At 31.3% G+C, this 15,727-nt stretch overlaps 4 protein-coding genes across 4 annotated transcripts; 3 read left to right on the forward strand and 1 right to left on the reverse strand.

The window, feature by feature from the left end:
* Window positions 1–684: 684 nt before the first annotated feature.
* On the forward strand, window positions 685–2,070 carry PGO_112470 (RNA-binding protein mei2 homologue; the record flags this gene model as incomplete). Its single annotated transcript, XM_028688584.1, has 1 exon — window positions 685–2,070. The coding sequence occupies one exon, from the start codon at window positions 685–687 to the stop codon at window positions 2,068–2,070; it is 1,386 nt and encodes a 461-aa protein (XP_028544385.1).
* Window positions 2,071–3,522: 1,452 nt separating this feature from the next.
* Window positions 3,523–4,823, forward strand: PGO_112480 (hypothetical protein, conserved; the record flags this gene model as incomplete). The annotated part of the gene is made up of 4 exons (XM_028688585.1): window positions 3,523–3,784; window positions 4,024–4,284; window positions 4,495–4,542; window positions 4,684–4,823. The coding sequence occupies 4 exons, from the start codon at window positions 3,523–3,525 to the stop codon at window positions 4,821–4,823; spliced, it is 711 nt and encodes a 236-aa protein (XP_028544386.1).
* Window positions 4,824–5,192: 369 nt separating this feature from the next.
* On the reverse strand, window positions 5,193–6,350 carry PGO_112490 (ferredoxin--NADP reductase; the record flags this gene model as incomplete). Its single annotated transcript, XM_028688586.1, has 1 exon — window positions 5,193–6,350. One exon carries the CDS (start codon window positions 6,348–6,350, stop codon window positions 5,193–5,195), a length of 1,158 nt encoding a protein of 385 aa, XP_028544387.1.
* A 3,124-nt stretch (window positions 6,351–9,474) lies between these two features.
* Window positions 9,475–15,142, forward strand: PGO_112500 (hypothetical protein, conserved; the record flags this gene model as incomplete). The annotated part of the gene is made up of 13 exons (XM_028688587.1): window positions 9,475–9,657; window positions 10,056–10,209; window positions 10,452–10,495; window positions 10,734–11,133; window positions 11,448–11,523; window positions 11,749–11,807; window positions 12,111–12,432; window positions 12,646–13,118; window positions 13,407–13,465; window positions 13,617–13,691; window positions 13,937–14,009; window positions 14,284–14,339; window positions 14,501–15,142. The coding sequence occupies 13 exons, from the start codon at window positions 9,475–9,477 to the stop codon at window positions 15,140–15,142; spliced, it is 2,616 nt and encodes an 871-aa protein (XP_028544388.1).
* Between the last annotated feature and the right edge of the window lie 585 nt (window positions 15,143–15,727).

Below are 15,727 nucleotides of genomic sequence, written 5' to 3' on the forward strand. Positions count from 1 at the left end.
AAAAAAATCGGGATATGGTGACTATTTGGGTTTTTTTTTTTTTTTTTTTTTTTTTTCTAGTGGCAAAAATTCTGTGCCGATTGCTCAGAATAGTCTTTCCCCCAAATTTCATGGAATAACAGGAATGATACAAAAAAATGGGGACAAAATTACCATCAGTTTGTTAGAAAATTGGCAGAATATATCCATAGCATTGCCACAACATTCTCCATAAAAATGACAGAAAATTTCAAAAAAGGTTCATAATAATTATGACGGATACACCTTCAAAAGAACAAAACTAGCAAAGGAACTGAAAAAAAAAAAAAGAGCATCACTTGGCATGTGTATAGAGAAATTTCCCGCTGCAGAAACTGGAGGAAGTGAAAGAAACAAAAATAAAGATAAGAATAAAAAAAGTAGAACTAATCATCTACCAAGATTAAAATCGAATCATTCTAGCCAAAGTGAACATAGAAAGGAAATAAAATAAGAGGAAAAAAAACAAAACATATCTATGAGTTACTGCCCAAATCTGTGACATATAAGTGGATTGTGAAACGGCAGTGAAAAAGCTATCTGTGTGTAAACGCTGCCTTGGTGTAAATTCTACCTTGGTGTAATTTCTACCTTGGTGTGAACACTACCTTGGCGTAGGAATCTACTTTCGTGAAAGGCTTTTGAAGAGAAAAATATTTTCTTAAAATGAATAACCATTTGAGGGATGCCAATTTCGCAAGCAAAGAAAATGTCTCGAAAAAAGGGACGCAGAACAAAACAACTGTACATGTGAAGAACACATACATATCACCATACGTGCTTTATAACAACAAAAAGGAAAATAATGAAAATGAATTTGCAAAATTGAACAACATTTTGACGAATGAAAAAAACAAAGTATTCATTAAGCATAAATTTAACTACTTTAAAGATGGAATTCATGAGAAAAAAAATTTAAGGTACTCGTTAGTTAATAAACTCAACTTGAAGTGCTTTGAAAATAAGGGGAATGCATGCGAACTGAATACTATTACTACCATGATTCAGATGAATTCTGATTTTGATAGTGACAAGGACGGCAATGAAATGGTTAAACATGAGAAATCAAACTTAGTTGGAAATATAAAAGAACTTACCATTATTAGAAGTGAAGACATAATTCGAGGTAGAGGAACTATAAGGAGTGAGGAGTTTATTGGGAACAACGATATTATGAACGGGAAGGATATCATAAACATTGGGGAAGTAATTAATAATGAGAGAATGGAAGAGGAGAAGACACAACCAGATGTTTCTTTTAAGACATATCCAAAGGGTCAAAAATCAGATGCTTCTTTTAAGACATATCCAAAGGATGAAAAACGAGATGCTTATTTTTCCTATAATAACTATTACAAAGACAATGAAAGTGTTTTTCCTAGCTCCAATTGTTACATTTCGAGAAGCAGTGGATATGAAGATAAGGTAAATTCACTTAAGTATGAAGGAGATGAACGAATTAACCAAGTTGAGTTATCTAATAGTAATATAGAACCCATAGACAATTGTTGTTGTTCCCATAGTAGACTTAGAGACAATTGCACAAATGAAGTAATTTACAAATGTGAAGATTCTATTCCACTTGGGACAATTCTGAACATTCATAACCTTGACAATAATAATACTAATATTTTGACAACTGTTATGCTAAGAAATATACCGAATAAGTACACACAGAAAATGCTAATGAATGTTATGAATGAACATTTTAAAGGATTGTATGATTTTTTTTATTTACCAATTGATTTCCGAAATAAATGTAATGTTGGATATGCCTTTATAAATTTTATACATCCTTATTATGCTGAACTGTTCATACGATTTTTTAATAACTATAAATTAAATGCTTTTAAAAGTAATAAAATATGTACAGTTACATGGGGAAGAGTACAAGGGTTAAAAGCCAACATTGAGCATTACAGAAATTCTGCTATCATGACTATACCCATACCACAGTATAAACCTATGCTTTTTCAAAATGGAATTTCTGTCTCTTGGCCAGAATCCGATGGACCTTTACCTTCGATTAAATTGCGTTCGCAAAAGTATTAACAGTCAATCTGTCTACTATCGGAATACAAAAAGAATGGGGAGAGGAGGGGGGAGGGAGAGAGAGCTTTGTTCATGTGATATCTACAGGAGATGTACTTTCTTGGTTACTCTAAAACAAGTTGGGAAATATTCTTTTCCAAATTATCCCACTCGAAGGAAAGGGATAGCACCTATTATTTTATACATATACATATGTGCATGCGTATATACACGAATGTATCTGCCTAGATCGTGTGTATCCTGCATTTATCATTCTCCCTGTGTATTCGAGACTGCAAAAAAAATTATCACCCTCATGTGTTATTATCATCGTTCGCAACTAAGATATATATATATATATATATATATATATATTTGTTTATGGCTTGTTCAATTTACATGTTATTTCATTCTGCTTTATTTTATTCTATTTTACCCCATTTTTTTTACCCCACTTTATTTACCCCATTATATTTACCCCACTTTTTTTACCCCAATATATTTACCCCACTTATATTTTACTCCATTTTATTTTATTTATTTTCTTCTCTCCTCCATGTGTATTGAAATGACTATATAACAATCAACACACTAGAGTTAGAAAATTTCTGCACATATATCCCCGTGGTGTACACACAAAATTATGAACGCGACAAGGCGTGCTTATACCTGGGTACATACAAACATGCAAGTAGTTGTAAACTTTCATCTTATTTGTAAAAAGTTATCTATGTTTTATCTTGTTAAAATTTGTATTTTTTTTTTTTTTTTTTTTTTTTTTTGTTGCAATTTTATTTCCATTGCTAAAAAAAAAAAAAAAAAGGGCACGATGTTAACACGTTAGGGATAAGTTGGACACGTCATGGAGAAATGAAAAATGACCTCGAAAAAGGGAAAAAAAAAAATGAATACATAAATAAGCATAGTGATCCATGGCTCAATAAGGATTTGATAAAGTGGCTTGTGATGAAGTAAAAATAAGGTGGAAAAAGCGAAAAATTTACTCTCACTATTGATCTTTTCACAATTGCAAAAAAAAAAAAAATAAAATAAATAAATGAAATAAAGAAACAAACAAACAAATGAATAAACAAATGAATTAACAGATAAATGAATAAATGTGTAAAATAATTAAACAAAATAAAATAATTACCACACGGAGTACGTGAAGCAAGAACACTTTTGGACGAATGATTTTACAGCACAAAAATAATTATGTGTATTCACCAATTACTGTGTTTAAGCCTTTTATACCACTTAACCATCTCCTTTTATGCATCCCTTCGATGGATGTACAAGTATACTTGAATGTGCACATATATATATACACATATGCAAGTGTTTACATATGTATGTGTTTACATGTGTATATGCTGCAGGTGTGTGTATTTCCCTTTTTAGAGGCGTATTTATGCATATTTCCCTCCTTTCTCCACACTTGTCTATAAAGCAAGCCAAAGGGGCTACCTCGTTATGGTCCTACATTCCACATTGATCATAAAAATTTTGTTGCTGTTTTATTTACACAATAAAATAAGAACTCTCAATTGCCTAAAATGCGCAGATAACCATAATTGTAAAAACAGCTGCTACACATTAGAAAACGATAAAAAAATATGCTTGTGTAATGCTAATGAAAAGGGGATACACTGTAAGGACAAATGGAACATGTGTGATAGGGATTGTAATATTCGCGGGACGAACGAACCATGTTCCGTTTCCTTATGCAGAAGAGGTTTGAGTTGCAAAAATGATCGCATAATTTTATTTATGAAAAAAAAAAAAAAAAAAAAAAAATAGGTTTCTATCCTAATGTGCTAATTAAGTGCAGTTCCATGCAAGAAGTTTTTCTTTGTACATAGGATTGTGATGGGATCGATCACTTTCGTCATATCACCCCTGTGTATCTTACTTTGCATATATCTATTGATATCGCTTCATGTACTTAGTTGCTTATTTCTTCACCCCTTCAAGGTACATGTCTACCCATAGATAAGAAGCCATATTACTTGTGCGACTGTGGAGATTTTTATATGGGTAAGAATTGCGAAATTGAAAATAACCCATGCTCATCTGAAGAAACAAATCCATGTCTTAACGGAAAATGCCTTTTTATAGTTAAACTCAACAGAGTCATTTGTAAGTGTAATAATGGCTGGACACAAAAAGATAAACAAAGTTCGACTATGTTGACCTGGGGGAAGGAAATGGTTGAGGTCCCTCCTCCATGCAATGGTAAGTGGAAATGAAAGGAAGCACATTATGGAAAAACTGCTCTCTTTTTATGCCTACCTGTGTGCCTATGTTTGTACCTTTGTGTGTGTGCGTGTTTTTTTTTTTTTTTTTTTTTTTTTTTTTTTTGCGAATGCATAGGTGCACCCTCATCTGGGTACATAAGCATATGCGAGTAATTTTTTCCTTTTTCTCATTCTCAACTTTTTGCAGAACAGTTAACTAGAGGATTATCCAAGTATGTTATTTATCACACGCCGGGTTAGTTTCCAAATAATTTTGCACCTTTATTATGCACCTTGCTCATAACCACGAGTTATTTGAAATATATCAAAAAAAAAAAAAAAAAGAAAAAAAAAAATATCGCATTTTATCACATATAAAACTTTTCTCTATTTATAGCGACATATGCCATATGGTGGCTCATCTATGTGATCAGCATTCTGGTTTTATTCCTCTGCTGCTGCAACGTGTGCTTTGACTTCTTTTCGAATTCCCTGTTAAGTTATTTTACATTATTTAATCGCAAGAAGGAGAATTGAGCATTGAAAAGTAGTAACTGTGTATTACATTTTCCGCAAGAGAAAGAAGCAATGATGTATGTGGACATAGATACCCATTTTACGAACGGGTACATATCGAATGAATAAGAGGAACTGTATTAAAAAATCCTTTTTTGCAATTTATTTGTAAAAAAGGAAAAACAAAAAAAAAAAAAAAAAAAAAAAATCCACACACACACACAAAAGGGTGCAAACGAAAGAATGGAAAAATAAAATAAAAAAAAAAAAAAAAAAGAAAAACGTGCTCATATAATCAAACGGTAAGTAGGAACAGAATTAACCATTCTGTAACCTCGGAAAAAGATATAATTGTCATTCGCCACCATAACAGTAGCGCTGATAATTAAACTAGTAAACCTCCACGTGCACTCTCCTTCGTTTTTCAGGATCCCAAGATTGATGACATTTCAGAATATCCATAATTTTTGGCCTTATAGTCTTGTGACCACATATGTAAAGTTCACATTTGAGATCATTAAAAAGACGCAGAAAATTTTCTCGTCCTTTGTATATTTCATCTTGCACATAGTGAGAAGTACCATCTGTATTTTTATTAACCGAAAAGATATAATTGATGTGGAAGTTAGATGGGTACATTTTCTTAAAGTATTCTAGTTCATCTAAATATAAAATGGAGTCTTCATTATATATACCATAAAATAAATGAATTTGTCCATTATAAGTTGATTTTTTTATACTTTTATTTTTTTCATACCCCCAAATTTTTTTTAAAAAAGATATATATGGAGATATCCCCGTGCCTGTTGCGATTAAAATTAAATTTGTATTTTTTTCGATAACATTATTCGGTAAAATAAATGATCCATGTGGTCCTGTTAAATATATATCATCATTCTTTTTTAAATTTTTTATATAACCAGAGCAGTACCCATATTTCAGGGCCACTTTTCCATTTTTTTCTTCATTATAAGTATGAATCTTTACAGCAATGGATATATTGTCTGCACTGCTGGACGATATGGAATATAGCCTTGCGCATTTTATGTGCTTCACGGGGTAATTATTTCTGCCTTCTCTACCCTGCTTCTCATCATTTGTATGGTTCTCCTCGATCCGTATTTCATGACCTACCCTTTTTTTCCCAATATTATCGTATAGTCTATTTGCCCCCTCTTTATTGTACACTCCTCCACAGTATGGAATTATTCCACAGGAATGACCTTCCAAATATGTAAACATTCCTCCATGATATATTTCAACATTGTACACATCATGCCGAGAGTGTTCTCTCACAAGTTTCACTTTGTCAAGCACTTTACATTTTAGTGGATTTTTAATTGTATATAAATTAGTGTAACTTTTTTTTTCTGTGTTGTTAAAGTGTCTATGGATATTCTTTTTCTTAAGTAAAGTAACACTTTTTACAAAAAGAGTTTTTTTCAATTCATAATTTTTTTTTTTGAAGATAGCATACGTATTGATTTTGTTCGGCGTTATCCCTCCGATAGCAGCTGACAGTATTAGTAGAGCAATTTGAAATTTCATTTAATGAAGGTTTTTCCAGTGAATTTAGAGATAATCAGGCACTCAGACATATTTTTATTGGTGCTTGATCGATCGTGTTAACCGTTCGTCTGGAGTGGCTTATTAATATTTTTATCATTCCTATTAGGTCGCTCCTGGTTTTATCAGCATTTAGCACTATCAAGCCATTTGGTGAAGACACGCAGATGTAACAATGCGATAATGTACCTTATACCCATTCATAATCTTACGATATATGCCTCTTTTTTTATATTTTCACCTTCTCATACATTTATGTACTCTTTCCTTTCCTTTTTCTTTTTTTATTATCACGTTTTCTTCGTTTTTTTCTTATCTGTATACGTTTTAATGTATCAAAATTTGTCACATGCAGAAACGATCTGGATATATACATATATGTGTTCCTTATGTGTAAATCTGTAAAATAGGAAAATTGTCACATTGAATGAGTGAGCAGGAGGAGGATGGAAAAAAAAAAAAAAAAAAAAAAAAAAAAGAATGATATTTCACTTTTACAAAAAGTTTGCAAATATTAGTTTTGTTATATATACATTGATGTGTACGTTGTTTATACTTAATTATGTGCATATGCATGTGTGCCGATGTGTGGGGTGTGATTTGGGGTAAAAGCGGTTTTTGTCATCTATAAGTTACATTTTCAAAAAAATGATTTAATTAACATTTGTATGTGAACGTAAAAATAGTGCTCGTTTTGGTTTGTGACTTAAAGATGGGTAGGAAAGATCTACCTTATAATTATTCTTTGTTTTGTCAAAAGGCATAGCTTTGTTTTTATTTTTTGTTCTTCGTAAAATGAGTATTTCACAGGTTTGGTATTTTGTTTACTTAAAAAGGTTTGGGCAAAAAAAAAAAAAGAAAAAAAAAAAAACCTAAGGGGAAAGAAAAAAAAACAATTGAGAAAATATATCCCTCCCCCCTCTTCTTATTTTTTTTTTTTTTTTTCCTTCCCTTATATGTGTATTCGAAGTACTCTGTTGATCCTTTTCTCACGTAAGGGGAGAAAAAAAAAAAAAAAATAATAAATTTTATTATATCGAGAGCATAAAATAACAGGAACTGAATTAGAATAAGTTGCTACAAGTTTCGCAGTAATCCATTTTCTGTTACTTAAGGACTCGGAGTCCCCACGTGCGCTACAAATGTATAAGAGAACATATAGGGTGTATATATATTCACACATGTATATATATATATATATATATATATATATATTTATATGGCACCTAGTGAGGTTCAAAATTCTATTAACGTGAATGATTTTATACATGTAGTGTAGGTTTTTCACTTTTTTTCGTGCAGATAGTGTATGGGACTAATCCCAAGAAAATGAATGCAAGACCTTAACCTATAACTGAGTGCAAGCGTGAGTGCATATTTTATATATGTAATGTAAATACGCTTTTTTTATAGGGTTTTAAAAAAAAAAAAAAAAAAGCACATCCACGTATATGTATGTATATATATATATATATATATATATATATATATATATATACATATCATACTGTTGTAGGGGAATTTTACAAAAAAGAAAAAAGAAAAAAAAAAAAAACATTAAGATGATGATAAATCAGTGTATATAAATATATAGTTTTACAGTAATACGACACAGGGATTAAAAAAAATATACATACCTCGTTTCACCAAAAAAAAATAACTACTTTTTATCATTCGGAAAAAAAAAAGTTATAGCAAGGAGAAAAAAAAAAATAAAAAAAAAAAAAAATAATAAAAAAAATAAAGCTAAGCTAAGCAAAGCAGAGCAAAGAATTTTAATTCAAAGAAGAAAAGGAAAAAAAAAGAAAAAAAAAAAAAAAGAAATCAGAACAACAATCATATAAATTGAATGAAGATGCTAACACTTTTCTTTTATAGTAACCAGCACGGTATTATTTATATGACATGACCTGGCCTGACCACATTTGTGTTTCATATTTCAGCCCAAATATATTTGTGAAGTGTTTTTTTTTTTTTTTTTTTTTTTTTTTCATGGTCGAATTAGATCATTGCAAAGGGGGGACATAAATGTCGTGCTTTTCAACCTAAAAACGATTTTGAAGGTTTTTATATATATTTTTAAATTAGAAAAAGTATAATAAAAACCGAGTTCCCGTCGTTATACTTTTTTTCCAAAAGGAAAAAATTGAGGTAAACATAGTAGAAGAGAAGTGAAGAAGTTAAGAAGTGAAGGAGTGAAAGAGTGAAGAAGTAAAGGAGTGAAGAAGTGAAGGAGTGAAGAAGTAAAGGAGCGAGGAAGTGAATAAACTTGATGAAGAGCAAAGATCAGTAATAAAAAGTCACCCTCCCTTTATGAGGACTTGCAAAGGAAAAACACTTAGCTTATATAGGCATGTGTGTGTATATATATACCCATGTACATATCTATAAATAAAAAGGATCGAGAGTCTGCACAAATTTTTTTTTTTTTTTTTTTTTTTAACCTTCCCATGCACATCCATAAAAATACAACGTAGAGTTAATTGTGTGAAGACTGCTTTGATTAATTTAACTTAAATAAGGGTTATTAGAATGTAGAGAAAGGACTCTGCACGTGTATGTATATATATATATATATATATACATATACATGTGCATAAATGTACACATACGCATGCATGCATATACTGAGGGAGAAGAGAAGAAAGGCTAAGTAGGATATGAACGCATTTGCAAATTGGGAAATCGTAGTTTAAACAGATACCTGTTGGTTAAAATGAAAAAAAGAAAAAATTATTTTGCATTTTGAATGAATAAAAACGAAACTGAGAGAATAAGAATAAGTTAACACAAAGGAAAAACATTCGGTATGTACATACGTAGTCACTATATGTACATATAAAAGTATATGCAGTTACACGGGTCTATAAATACCCCTGCAATCTAATGTTTAGGAGGATTTTCACAGGAGTACGTACTCACATACATACATATATATATATATATATATATATATATATATATATATATATAAACACTGCCACAGATATATGCATACACGTGGCTAGAAGAGCCCCCTGTGAGATAACAGAGGACCTGTAATTGACAAAAATAAAATAAAAAAAAAAAAAAAAAAAACCTTTATCGACAGTGTAAAAAATTAACAATGATGCTGAGTAACAAAGACGAAGAAAAAAAGTATCAGGATATTATCACGGAAAAGTTAAGAGAATTATTAGGAGAATATGAAGTAGATATACTGACCGAGTATGTTTGGCATATGGCAGGGAATGCCAAAAGTAGCCGTGAATTTATGTGTAACGAATTGAAGGATTTCCTGGGAGATCATGTAATTTCCATGACAAAAAAAAAAAAAAAAAAATATAAATAAATAAAATAAATCGAGCGTTTTTTACATATGAAATATATGAAATGTAAAAAAAGAGAGGTTCTATGTATAGATCAGCGTAGAGCTATCTGTAAAAATGGCACATTGTAGTGATTATAGATTAACAGAGCATTCATTTTCCTTTATGAATGAAAGGAAATTGGAGAATTTTCATTTAGATTTTACATGCCAATCGCTTTTTCCATGTCAACGAATGCATAAACAGATGATGCATTTTTTATTTCTTTGCTGAATCGATCATATCCCTTTCTTGTCGTTTTTGTTTCGTAATTTATTCATCACATCTAATAATGTTAATATAAATCTACATTTTACATATTCTGCACCATCACTTGCAGACTGTTGTATTTGTCAATTGGTTAACAAAATTTATGGGTGACATCAAAAAACCATTGAAGAGTGAATGTTCATCTAAGAATGATAAGTTATACAAATGTGGTAGCGACAGGGATAGGCATATCGGAGAGACTTCGAGATCTAATAGGAGTAGAGGTAATATATATATATATATATATAAAATAGTGATTTATTTTATGAAAATCCTATCAGTCGTATTACATATGCCTAATTTACATATAAGAATATATATAACAGTGGGGAAGGATCATATGTTCTTGAATCTTTTTTTTTTTTTTTTCATTCGATTATGAGTAGATACAAAAAAAAAAAAAAAAAAAAAAAAAAAATGAGGACACAATTACTTCTTCTCCTTTCCCCTTTCCCATTTACAACAGAATCCAAATCAAGGTATTCCACCACGCAAGGAAAGAGAACAAAGGTTTGTGATAACAAACTATTTAATTCTTCCATTTGACCATATGCACATTATTTCAATGCTTGTGACGTGGATAGAACCTAGCCTTCTTCACAGCGAAGAAAAAAGAAAAAAAAATTATTCTGTACATTTTAATTTACTAGTTCTTATTTCATTCATCAATAGTAATTTTTTCCAGTGTTACATTTTACAAAATTTTTTTTTTTTTTTTTTTTCCTCATCCCCTCCTCCCACATCTTAGGATCATCAAAGGGACTATGATTCGTATAGAAAAGATATGTCAACTACAAGAAGGAGATCCAGAAGTTACAGAAGTAGAAGCAGTAGATACTCATTGAATGATGCAGATTCATTTAATAGAAGAAGGACTAGGAAAAGACAAAGAGGAGGAATAAGTATGAGATCTATATCGTCAAGTGTGAATACAAGAAAATTTCATTATGATAATAACAGATCTAGAACGAGAAAAAGTGACAAAGAAATGGATAGAATGAAAATAAGGGATGATAACAAATACAGAAGAGTAGGAAGAAGTGGCACGCACTCGATATCCCCAAGTAGAGTTATTTACGTGGAAAAGGAGGAAGAAAAAAAAAGGAGGAATAGCGAGGCTTTGCAAGATGTTCCTAAGCACAGAAGCGGTAATAAACAACAGCGAAGAGGCCACATCAAAGAGGCAAAAAAAACAACAAGAGCAAATAATGCTTCCTCTCCTGCTCTAAGATATACACCTATATGTATATATATGCACGATGCATGATCATGATTGATAATATGCTAAAAAATAAAATGTGTATCCTATGAAAAAGAAAAAGACATGTCCATTCCAATTCATCCCATATAATAGGGTGAATTTCATTAATCACTCCTTCATCATCATCATTTTTAATTTGTTTTGTCATGTCTTTTCATTTTTTTTTTTTTTTTACGTTTTTCCCTATTTTTGTTAATGCAGATTTGGAAGCCAAGAGGATGAGCGACAGTGGAGATGAACATAATTCTAGCGAAAAGAGGAATAAAGCCATTTTAAAGTAACCATGATTTTTGAAAAAAGCAGAAAAATAAAAAGTGAAAAAGAGAAGTGAAAAATAAGAAGTGAAAAAACGAAACTATGAACACTTTTCAAACCCCTTTTTTTTCTAAAAGAGGAGCTTACATGGTTCATTTTCGCACGCCCCCCAAAATTTTGATTGATTATTCATTTGTAAAAATATCCTGAACACATTTTTGATTCTATTTTACACCAATCCTTGTAGACCTAATCCCCGATTCGGAGGTGATAAGCAGATTCCGCTTTTGCAACCATACATCTCGAGTAAGTGAATTAACAACTATTTTTCACATAAGACCATTATATTACATTTAGTACTTGAAACTATGATCCATTACTCCCATATATATGTTGTTGTTTCCATACCAATGTGCATATCTCCCCCTCCAATGATTATTTTGTTAATCCATTATTGCATGTGGAAGTAGAAAATGGGGTTATCCAGATGTTTATATGATTCAACTTATACATGTACATGTGAAGGATATCGCGCCCTACTTTTTCATTCATTTTTGTCTATTTCATTTGGTCCATTTTGCTCCTTCCTGTTTTCTCGTCCCTCTGAAGGTATGACCAATAAGGAAAAGGGGAATTATCGTATGAACTACCTTTATGAAAATGCAAATGCACAAGGAAATATCGAGAAAGGAATTAACAACACGAGTGGAAATTACCATCAAACAAATTTCATGATGACACAACAGAACATAGTAGATATCAGCAAAACTAGTAGTAACAACTTTATCCCTCCGAGTATCCATAATAACAGTTACATTAATAATAGACTTTCTCACAACAGCACAAATCATCAAAACCACTTACCTTTTAATGTTAATATGAACACCAGAGGTATTCACCATCCCCCCTCAAATTACATGACCCCTAATAGGTACAGTAAAAAATAAAATAAAATTTAATATATATAGTATTAGTAGTAGCAATCATTACATCTATTTTTAAGAAGCATGGGATAAATCCAAATGCTTCTAATTCTGCAGATAGCATTAAGAAAAAAGCAACAACAAAAAAAAAAAAAAAAAAAAAAAAAAAAAAAAAAATATTAATCGAACATTCTCGTTCCCTTTTTTTTTTCATAACGCAGCACACAGAACTCAAGGAGTAATCAAAATAATATGTTTTTTTCAAATAGTGTTACAAAAAATAATTACAATGAGAAGATGACCAAACCGATGCCACCTCCTCCTTCGTTTATCCCTCCAGCAACGTTTACTGCTCCATCCTTTACGCCACCATCCTTTATTCCACCATCTTTTATTCCTCCATTGAATAAGAGGAAGCAACATTTTAACACTCATCATGTGACTGCCGAGAGATTACCTACAAAGGAACAGCAGCAGCAACAGCAACCATTTCACATGTCCCAAACATCATCAAATCATACATTTATATCACAAAAAAATACACAGAATTCGCAATTTAGTATGGTAAAAAATGACACAACAATTTCCCAGAACGATAGTAATCAGATCCCCCCAATGCTGCAAAGAGGAGGAGAAGGTGGTGCCCATTCAAGCGGTGATAATATTGTTAGTACTAATGGATTTATGAATATAGGTAAATTCTCCAAGAAAACAAAAAGCAAATTGCCCTTGATCACATATATATATATATATATATATATATATATATATATATATATATATATATATTTTTATCGCACGGATTTTCCCGCTTAAAACGTTGTTTTCTTGCTTCATGATTTTCATTTATATACATTATTTTTGCATGAATGTTTTTGTTTTTCATCCTTTTATTTGACTGTATATTGCTGTTTGTAATATTTTGCCACCACTCATGTCGCATCCCTTTCGATATCAAACTCATTCCCCCCCCCCCATGTAGACGCAACCAAGGGAACCAACCCAGATGATCAAGCAGATATCAAAAATACAGTTGTAAAGGTTAAGATGCGTGGAATTATTTTCACCACCCGCAACATGCTTTTCTATTAGCCATTTATTCGAAGATGTAGTAATTATCGCATTATTTCAATTCCACATATCTACTTTTTTTTTTTTTTTTTTTTTTTTTTATATTCTCACTTCTGAACAGATTCCAAAGAAATGTATCTATCTGCCAAATTGTCAATATGGAGATAAGTGTCGTTACATTCATCCTGTTGAAAACGTAAGATATAATTTTGAATTTTTTTTTTTTTTTTTTTTTTTTTTGTTCGTATATGAGAAACTTTTTTCTTATTGACACCACTTAAGGATGTGTAGATTAGGTTACAAATAAATGTAGCCATGATTATAAACACCAACACTGAAGATGATAATCACAAGAGCAAAGGATGAAACTATGCCCCCTGATACTGTAACTATGAATGTGATTATAAAACCACACCATTACGTCTTTACCCTTTTTTGCAGTGTCGAAACTGGCCTTATTGTGCCTTTGGATCGGAGTGTATTTACATCCACCCCAACGTGCCCTGCAAGTTTGGTAAGTCATTTTGACAGTGTCAATCAAGCTGCCTAAGGGGGATAGCTGCTAACTGGATAGAGGTTGATCGGGAGAGGAATTCCATTTGGGTGTTAGCTTTCACTTGTTTTGCATTGGCAAGTGGATACTGTTACGCCATAGAAACATTTCCAAACATGAATGTGTGATGTGCAACTTACCATTCTGCCCATTGTATGATTATTATTTTATTATTATTTTATTATTTTTTTTTTTTTTTTTACTTTTTTTTCTTTCATACGATTTTTCACCGCAGGATTGTATTGTGCGAATTACTATTGCAACTACTCTCATGACCACGTGGATACAACGGTAAAACAAAAGAACGTACAAACGGATGCACACGTATAGATAGATATGCATGTGTATGTATACACATATGTTGTATACACTTGAGGAAATATTAAAATTGCTTTTGTCCCGCGCACATTTTGTACAATTGCAAACCACACACCCCTGCCTACTGCTTTTAGAATTTACCTGAAATTGGAATTAATGGCTATTTTCTAAACAAAAAACTAATAAATAATAATGATAAGGTGAATAATAACAATGCAAATTTTGATGATAAGGTAGCTCAAATTTCAATCAGCATGCCGAAGACACCACCAGAAATGAAAAAGGACAATAAAATGAAAAATGTATATAACGAAAATGAATACATACAAAACATTTTAGATTTAGAAAGACAAGGATTAAATGAAGATACCAAAACACATGAACGTGTTCAGAATGATAATTTATTAGAGTCAACCGAGGAAGGTAAAATTGGAAACGAAACTCATTTGGACAATTCAAATCAAGTGCTTAAAGATTCTTTTTTACATCTTAATGAAGGAGGAGGAGAAGAATCCCATCAAGTTGTGAATAATAATGACCCACAAGAAAATGCTACAAATGAAAAGGAACTCCTAAATTACAATTGTTTTGACATTGTAGTTAACCCGGAAAATGCACAGGGAAGTGATTTACCCAGCGATGTCAACCGGGTTGCACCAGGAGAAATGGGAGAAGCGGGAGAAGCGGGAGAAGCGGGAGAAGCAGGAGAAGCAGGAGAAGCAGGAGAAGCGAGAGAAGCGGGAGAAGAAGCAGAACAAAAAGAAGGGGGTAATTAAATTCTATCTACAGACTGACTAATTTAAATTGTACAATGGCCCCCAATCGACATGAATTATAACAAATATACTTGTTTTTATTTTGTGTTTTTTGCAATGTTTGAAGAGTGCGTTGTGGTTTTTTCTTATTCTGGTATTCCGCGCAGAAGGTCTTCTCCATGCATGTCCCCACTTCACGCATTCTACATATAATTTTTTTTTTTTTTTTTTCTCTTTTTAATTATCACACCATTCCATCGTTATTATTCTTTTTCTTTTCCCTCATTTACTAGCTTTTAAGTCGTTATCCCTATATACATAATTAATTATGAGTTAGTTATATAAGTATATTTACATATCATACAATAATGCATGTGTAATACTATGGCAGCATTATTGCATATATATATATATATATATATATATATATATATATATATTAAATTTTTTTTTTTTTTTTTTTGCCGATTAATTTTGTAATGTTGTATTGTGTATTGTATATTTCGCTGTGTTATCTTATCCTATGTTATGTTGCGTTACGTTGTTTTTTTTTTTTTTTTTTTTTCCTTGCCATTTTTGAAAGTTCAAAAATTTTAATTTATACCA

The sequence above is a fragment of the Plasmodium gonderi genome (genome assembly GCF_002157705.1).
Source record: "Plasmodium gonderi DNA, contig: Chr11, whole genome shotgun sequence".
In the NCBI taxonomy this organism is placed as follows: Eukaryota; Apicomplexa; class Aconoidasida; order Haemosporida; family Plasmodiidae; genus Plasmodium; species Plasmodium gonderi.